Below are 9,136 nucleotides of genomic sequence, written 5' to 3'. Positions count from 1 at the left end.
TCTCAAAGGCTTATTATTTGGGTAGCACACATATTCTGAATGCCTTCAGCAGAATTTAAATGAGCCATTTTAATCTAGATTAATTCCAAGATTACAGTGAGATTAATCTAGATTAAGAAAACACAAACAAAACAAGATTGACAAAACTAGTGCCCTTCTGAATCAAACCAGCAGGACGCCCTTCTGGATCTTTCACTGACTTCGAAGACACGACTGACTACGCTTACATGGACATCTGTAATCTAGTTATTTGCTTTAGTAGACAATAATATTATGAAGGTGTTAACGTGAAGTGCTTTCTTGTAAGAGTTTTCTGTCACTTTGGATGACCCTAACTGCAGTTCGACACGTTCACTTTAACTCATGAACACTTCATTCATGCTCCCGTGACAAACTGGGCTATTAGACGCAAATAGAGAGTAAGGACTGGTGAGGGTGTTATGGAATATAATAACAAGCGCCAAATGGAACGAAAAAAAAACTTCCGCATTTTGTGATACTGACAGCCGTGTGTGTGGATCTTGTCAGAAAATATTGTGAAAAGTTCTACATGACGGTAATAGTTTGATTGCGGTGTTTACTTCAATACGCCCACTAATATCTGCATACTCCATATGCCTTAACTCCATTTCTGTTTAGCTCATTGATGACTTTAGTCGGATTAAAGTAATCAAAAATGGCTGTTTGGAGCTTACGTAGGCCAACAGTTCAACATTCATGCTTAACCGAATGAACAGTGAGTAAACACAAGCACATCTTATTGAACATCATTTATTTTCATCACTAATTATCATAGTAGAACAGTTTCTCAAGGAGTTTGTGTTGCGTTTTTGGAAACAGGAGATGTGCCCCTGGTCTAATGCGCCACCTGGCTTGAGAAACCTGTTCTCAAAGACTTATTATTTGGGTAGTGCACATGTTCTGAATGCCTTCAGCAGAATTCAAATGAGCCATTTTAATCTAGATTAATTCCAAGATTACAGTGAGATTAATCTAGATTAAGAAAACAATCTATGCCAACCTATACTTGATGATCTGAAAAAACAAAAACAAAATCTATGTAAAAATAATTTAATGCAGAAAATGAGTTGGAATAAAGTACTACAGCATATCTCTCCATTGTGTTTTCATCCATTGCATGGCCAGTGAAATTACCACCATCTCTTAACAGTCTTATATTTTAAAAGGGGGATTTATGAAGAGCTTATTTTAATAAGCCGAAAAGAAAATGAATGAATAAATATTCTGCATGATGGGTGGCATGGTGGCTCAGTGGTTAGTACTGTGGCCTCACAGCAAAAAGGTTGCTGGGTTCGAGCCCCTGCTGGATCAGTTGGCGTTTCTGTGTGGAGTTTGCATGTTCTCCCCATGTTGGCGGGGGTTTCCTCTGAGTGCTCTGGTTTCCTTCACAGTCCACACAAATGCGCTATAGAATTGATGAACTAAATTGGCTGTAGTGTGTGTGTGTGTGTGTGTGTGTGTGTGTGTGTGTGTGTGTGAGTGAGTGAGTGAGAGAGAATAAGTGTGTATGTGACTGTTTTCCAGTACTGGGTGGAAGCTGGAAGCGCATCAGCTGAAAACAAAGGCTGGAATTGTTGGTGGTTCATTCCGCTGTGGCGACCCCTAATAAATAAAGGACTAAGCTGAAGGAAAATAAATAAGTGAATGAATATTTAAATTCACCAAAAACTGTTATATTCACTAAGAAAGGGATAAAAAATATATTAATTTAGGCTAAGCATTGAAAAACACAATATTCATCTCTGTTATGAAAGGCTGAGCATCTTTAATTCTGTTTAATTCTCTGTCTGTTATATGTATTGTCTTCTGTTGTAAGATGTATTGTGCTTGTTCTTAGTTTTTCTCTTGTTCTTTATCTTATTATGAGAATTTGTGTCAATTGTTATTGCGTCCTTGCTGATTTGATTGACTTGCATGGTTAAATAAAGGTCATTGTTCTTATTTAGGTGGACACAAATGCACAGCTTTAAAATCAGATCAATTTATTTTAAGCACAAATTCAGACAGACAGATAGACAGATAGATAGATAGATAGATAGATAGATAGATAGATAGATAGATAGATAGATAGATAGATAGATAGATAGATAGATAGATAGATAGATAGATAGATAGATAGATAGATAGATAGATTTAGCCTTGTTCATATTGTTTTGTTTATTGTGAGCTCATAAAATGAATCATCTGTGCTGTAATGCATGTACGTAGATCTTTAGACTGGCGATTTTATGGTTTCTTTCTCTTTATTCTGATTATTTTGCAACTGTTTTGAGGAAACAACATCATCTGCTTTTAATCAAGCAATTTAACTTGTCTGCTGTTGATTTGTGAAGCTTAACTGCATAGTTAAACTTTACCATATATGTAAATACACATTTAAAAACATACAGTAAATGTCATATATTTTAAAAACGCTGGAATGTTTTAACTTAATGTAGGTCAAATATGGACAAACCCAACAGTTAATTCAAATAAATGCAATTTAAATTTAATGATAAAATAATAATTATAATAACCCAACACTGTGGATTTGTTTATTAGACCCAATGAAGAGTTATATACAGAAACTTAGCATTTTAGAGTGTCTGAAATGTACTGTATGTTTTTAAATATGACATTATCCCTGTATTTACATATATAAGGTTTAACTACAGCTTCAGCATAAAGCACTAGAGTAAGCTTTCATGCAAAAATGAAGTGATGAAATTTATGCAAATATAAATAATCGATGATTCCTTTCCCATACTCAGTTAAAATAGTTGAGTTAAAAATACCCCAACATATAACCCAACTTTGGGTTAGCATTGGGTTAGATCATTTAATCTAATGCATTGGGTTATTTTAATTAAATATTATTTGTTTTTCATACTGCTATGACTATTGCTACTAGTACTATTAATAACTTTATAAATATAACTGAGTAAATAAATAACCTTTATTTATTTAAATATTGAAAATGCTTTATTTCAATTACATTTAAGTTCCAGACACTTTTGTTAAAATAAATCAAGGATCACAAACAATGAAGAAGCAGAACAAAGTGCAGACCGTTATAAACTGCAAGCAGAAAATCTCATGTTGATGAAGCAGAATATGGAGCTCTGTGTGCTGTAGAGGGGTCCAGCAGCTGCAGCAGGCTTCACTCAGTGTTCACAACGTACAATAAACTTTAACCACATCCAAACGCTTCTAAAAAAAGAGAAACAAATTAAAAAAAAACACTACATGGAGAGGTCATTTGCTAAAAAAAAATAACAATATCATTGCGTTATAGCTTAAATAAACTTTAGAACGCAAAAACATTACGCACACATTATCTATCTATCTATCTATCTATCTATCTATCTATCTATCTATCTATCTATCTATCTATCTATCTATCCATCCATCCATCCATCCATCCATCCATCCATCCATCCATCCATCCATCCATCCATCCATCCATCCATCCATCCATCCATCCAACCATCCAACCATCCATCCATCCATCCATCCACACTCTAAAAAACGTTGAGTTATTTATTTACCCAATGATTGTGTTAAAAAAAATTTGGTGCTTTGTTGGGTTATTTTAACCTTTATGGGGTTATTTATTAATAACTCAGCCAGTTGGGTTAAATATTTGGTGCTTTGTTGGGTTATTTTTAACCTTTATTATGTTTTTTGTTTTTTTTAGACTCAAACAGTTGGGTTAAAAAGTTTTAATTTCAACAGTCAACTGATTTAACTGATAGAGAACAGCGGAATTAAAATATGTGCGTAATGTTGTTTTTGTAATATAACGTTTATACTCAAACACATTAATGTTGTTTTTTTATCAAATTGCCTTTTCGTGTCATGCTTTTTCTATCTGTTTTACCTGCACTTTTAATTATTGATGATACAAACGCGTGATTCATGGGCAATCTATATTAAATGGATAAAAAATGTGTCTGGAACTTATAATGTAGTGAAAATAAAGCATTTTCAATATTTTTGAAAACTGCATGTTATTTTATTTTTTACACAGCCATAAATATAAAATTAATAGTTGTACTAGTAATAGTAGCATTAGCAATACCTGAATAGAAAAAAAAAAAAAAAACATTTAATCAAAACAACCCAATGTATTGGGTTAAGATAACCCATAGTTGGGAAGGTGCTATAAAAACCTATAGTTGGGTTATATGTTGAGGTATTTTTAACCCAACTATTTTAACAGAGTATCTATCTATCTATCTATCTATCTATCTATCTATCTATCTATCTATCTATCTATCTATCTATCTATCTATCTATCTATCTATCTATCTATCTATCTATCTATCTATCTATCTATCTATCTATCTATCTATCTATCTATCTATCTATCTATCTATCTATCTATCTATCTATCTATCTATCGCCTTCAGTAGACCTTTTTTTTAACTTTTTTTAAAGAGACCTTTACTCTTTAATTGTCCTAATAGTTCATTTGTGAAGCAGTTCTCAGTTCAGCTGATGTGATGTCCCGTCTCAACACAATTTCTCATCCATCTTTTCCTTCCCGCTCCCATCGGCAGAGGTCGCCTGACATTTCACATGGAGGAGTGTGTGTCGCTGAACCACACACACACATACTCATAAAGCGCATTTCTCTTATTTTCTCAAAGTTATATAGTTATTTAGGTCAGTTGCAGAAAAAATGCGATTTGACCCTACGTGTTCCCATTTCGACCACTGCATTGTTTACACGTATACAGTGTTGTTTACACGCGTAATTTACATATTTATATTAAAACGAAATTCATTAACGGCTACTTAAAGCGCAACCCGACAGCAACCAAACACACCAAATTGATTTTACCATATTCATCTTTTTCACTTAACATATAAACAAATTGAAAGCATTTTCCCCTTTATTCAGTGCTCAAACGCATTTAAACACAATCTGCGCATGTTAATAATCAAAACAAATCCCATAATCCGCGCATGATAATAATAAACAAAACAAACAAATAAAAAATATGTCCAGCGAGCATCACTACGAGTGTTTGGAGAAGAAGAAATCCCGTGAACGGATGTGAGAAGAGCATGAAGAGAGGCTCAACCCCTTTCTCTTTCAGCCGTTCTGTTGCTTTTTGTTTAGGTTAACAATAGAGAGAGAGAGAGAGAGAGAGAGAGAGAGAACAGAAGCGCGTTCAGCTCTCCATGCCTTCAGTCTAGCGGAGCGGGCGATGGATGTGAGATTTTACCCTGCACCTCCTTCAAGCGTGGGCTCCTGTACATTACCCACCGACACCAGCCTCTCCTCTCTGGACTATTACCACTGCAACAAGGTAATTTACCCCACCATGCGTTGGCTTCTCCTCTTACTTCTTCTTTATCTTCTTTTACGCACCAGTTTCTCTTTCCTAAAATGGGAAATAACCTGCTCCATTCACTTCAGGACTGTTTCATCTGTTGCAAATTCGCCCATGAGGTGCTAAAAATGTGTAGGCTGCAATGCATGTGGTGATTTTCGCGTGCAGTTTTTAGTGCGCGATTGTCGGGTTGTCCGGACAGTGCATCATCGCAAGGTGGAAAACAGTCCCAAACTTAGTTTGGATTAAAAAGGATTTTATTGCGCACATGCATTCGCATTATTAGCCTAAATGCATGCAAGCAAAAGCAAGCTAGATGCTGTAAATATGGCAAAGCATTGGATTGAGGATAGTCTGAACTAAAGTCCGCGAAAGACTCGTTTCCCGAGGGAAGATGGAGAGCTCCCGTCCAGCCCCTCTTGTTCAGCGTGAATTATAGGAGACATGCAGCACTTCTGTCGGCTGTCTGGATGCGAATTAGTTTCCTAATTGCTTTGTTGATGGAATTGCATCCCTCCGTGACGTAGTCGCACGTGTTGGAAGTAGCGAACAATTAATTAGTTCTTAGGCGCGTAATTGTATTTATTAACTACGGATTTGATCTTACAACCCGATTTCTAGGATGATCTGTATGTATTTTGCGCATTTTGAGCCGATCAGAAATGCAAAGCAATGCTTTTAAACAGAATGTGTGCATTGTGGTAGTCTCAAATGTGGTTTGCCGATGAGCGCCTAACTATAACGGGTCAACATGTATGAAATAGTGCCTGAAAGTAGTGTCTGACAAGGATGAGATTTGCACTTAAAACAAAATAGACACTTTACACACTTATTTTATCTCCGGATTATGCTGTGCATCAGTTATGTGGAAGAATAATTCAAATCTGAGCTCGTATTTCTTTGTGGATTTTAATGTCAGCCTCTGTGCATAATGCAACTGCGTAGGCTATAATTCAGGTTCAGTTGATGTGCTGTCAGATTGCTTTGTGTGTTTGCCTTCGCTGTAAGTTTTCATAACATGTAGTTTTTTTTATCGTTTGTGCTGTCTTAGTATGGAAGTTAGACATTAAATGCCAAATTCACAGTGTGTTTACACCGAATTCGGAATTGGTTGTCGCGCTGGTTTAGCCGCACGGTAATTTCAGATCGCGATAATAGCGAATACATAATAAGAGTTCAATGTTTTACTTGTGACTATTAACACTTGATCTATAATGAGGTTTTTTTTGTGACAAAACATACTGTATTAAAATTAGTTTACACTTTATATTAAATGTTAACCAATCGGCTGTGAGAATTATTGAAGTGTGTTATTTTTTCAGCCACTTCTTATATTAATAATAAGTCATGACTTTGTTTAACTTGATAGTTGTTTTTCCTTGAACTTGATATTCATTTACTTGGTATATTAATCTTGCTTTTCATGTATTAAAATAGGTACTGTAAACTATTTAACTTAAGCGAGCCAGTATAAACACTAGATCTGATTTCTTTTAAGAGTGAATGCATGTTTTGAATAACCCACGTTATCTTTAGACGCATGAAGAAAACAAGATGAAGCTTTTAAATTCAGCCATTGTGACTGGGAGTAACTCATAATTTGCTGATGGGTGTTTATAGTAGGGTGTCACAGAGTTAAGCTTGTGGCTCTGAGCATATGGAAAAGATCAGCCGGCGGAGTAATCCAAGCCAACTCCATACGTTGAAAAATGATCCTGTGCAAGTGGACATTATGAAACAAAATTTTTAGAGGGGGGGGGGGGTGCTCTCCCCACCACAATGGCCCTCTTTATGTGCCCCAGCTTTAATAATGCAATATTCTCCAGCATTCTTGAGAGGCCCCAATTGAAGGTCATGTATGGAGGTCTCGCATTAATATGTAACGTTTGAGAGTTTTTTTTTTGTGTGTGTGTGTGAAAGTGGTTTTTACAGTGGTGCCACATGAACCGGAAATGGATCTGAAAAACTAGGCCATCCATGATAAGTGACGATCGTTTCCTGTTGCATACGCACAAATATGCTACATGCTGCATTCCAGAGACACGCGTGAGCTTTTTCATGCTTGCATGTGAAATATAGTGAATGGAGGAACCGTGCACATGTTTGACTGAGTCTCATCAATTAAGAATCAAATTATATTAGGATTTGCATTAAACAAATAGCCTAATATCATGACTTCTATTTGCATTTTTTATAGATTAAATAGAGGATTGCATGTAATAATATACAGTGAGTTAAGATGCACAACATAAAATGTTTACAATTGTGTCAAGATAACCCCCATGTTGAGATGCTAATACTGCTTTTTTTTATTAATATGCTTTTGCTTTTGTCTGGTGGCTAAAATATACTCAAAAAAATGCTGGGTTATAATAACCCTGTGTTTATTATGTCTATATTTGACCTAACATTGAGTTAAACAACCCAGCATTTTATTCAGAATGTACAGTGGACACAAGGGGGCGACTGAGCTTACTTTAATTGCATGCATTATATTCAGCTAGCTATTCATTAGCATATTAGATTAACATAAATGCTTTTTTTTTTATATTATTTTTTACATAAAATACAAAACAAAGACACAATTCTGATTGCAACAGCATGCTTTTATAGCTAAAATTGCAATTCAGTTATTTGAATGTGCACTCTAAAAATGCACGGCTGTAGTTACTCAAAGTTGGGTCAAATATTGACATACCGAATGTTGGTTTAATATATTTCAGTTGGATTTAATTTGCTCTATTTGAACTCAGCCGTTGGGTTTAAACATATTTGACGCAACATTGAGTTAAAACAACCCAGTCATTTAATTACAATGCACAGTGGACTCAAGGGGGCGACATAGTTCATGTTAACTGTGTGCATTTGTATTTATGTTCAGCTAACTAGCCATTAGCATATTAGATGTACCTAAATTATTCTTCTTGTCAGCTTAGTCCCTTTATTAGTCCGGGGTCGCCACAGCGGAATGAACCGCCAACTTATCCAGCAAGTTTTTCGCAGCGGATGCCCTTCCAGCCGCAACCCATCTCTTGGAAACATCCACACACACATTCACACTCACACTCTCTCACACTCTCTCACAACTTTATTATAAATTTGAGTTTTGTTCTTATGCCATTAAAAAAAATGTTCAGTACATATTTTACTGATACTTTAGTTTAAATCGATTTCCACTATGAAATACTGGCTCTTTACCTGCTTATTATTAGTTATTATATTAGTACTAATCCCACTAATGCCTAAACCCAACTACCACAATAATAACTATTTATAATAATTGGTAATTTATTGAGCTTAAATGGTAGTTTATTAATATTACGTAATGGTAAGAGCGACCAAAATGTCAACTAACACATGCAGTTGGGTTTATACATATTTAACCCAATGTTGGGTCCAACCTCTTTAAGAGTCAATTTCTGTTTTAGAGCTAAAAAAAATGCAAATGTCACTCTCACAACTTTATCATAAATTTGAGTTTTGTTCTTATGCCATTAAAAAATATTGAGTTCATCTTTTGGTGATAGTTTAGTGCCAAAAAATTCCCACGATGAAATACAGGCTCACTGCTTATCATTAGTTACTATATCAGTACTAATCATACACAGTATCTAAACCCAGCTACTACATTATTAACTATTAATAATTAATAGTTTATTGAGATAAAAATTAAGTTATTATTAAGAGCAAGTGAGAGTAAGAGCAACCAAAATGTCAAATAACCCACGCAGTTGGGTTTATACATATTTGACCCAACGTTGGGTCCAACCTCTTTAAGAGTCTTTTATTATTAG

The 9,136-nt window shown here is 35.1% G+C and overlaps 2 protein-coding genes across 10 annotated transcripts in view; both read left to right on the top strand.

Moving 5' to 3' along the window:
* Nucleotides 1–9,136, top strand: part of LOC147843705 (uncharacterized) — a 999,056-nt gene that overhangs the window by 785,394 nt on the left and 204,526 nt on the right. The window lies entirely within an intron of this gene.
* Nucleotides 5,199–9,136, top strand: part of tox2 (TOX high mobility group box family member 2) — a 267,858-nt gene continuing 263,920 nt past the window's right edge. For 7 of the 8 annotated variants that reach the window (XM_087255349.1, XM_087255346.1, XM_087255348.1 and 4 more), the window contains exon 1: nt 5,199–5,318. In XM_087255349.1, the coding sequence (XP_087111475.1) occupies nt 5,217–5,318 (102 nt within the window). In that variant the 5' untranslated portion in view covers nt 5,199–5,216. 8 annotated transcript variants of the gene reach the window in all.

The sequence above is a fragment of the Danio rerio genome, chromosome 6, assembly GCF_052040795.2.
Source record: "Danio rerio strain M-AB ecotype USA chromosome 6, GRCz13ab, whole genome shotgun sequence".
Taxonomy (NCBI): domain Eukaryota; kingdom Metazoa; phylum Chordata; class Actinopteri; order Cypriniformes; family Danionidae; genus Danio; species Danio rerio.
This window is presented reverse-complemented; position numbering and strand designations above follow the sequence as displayed.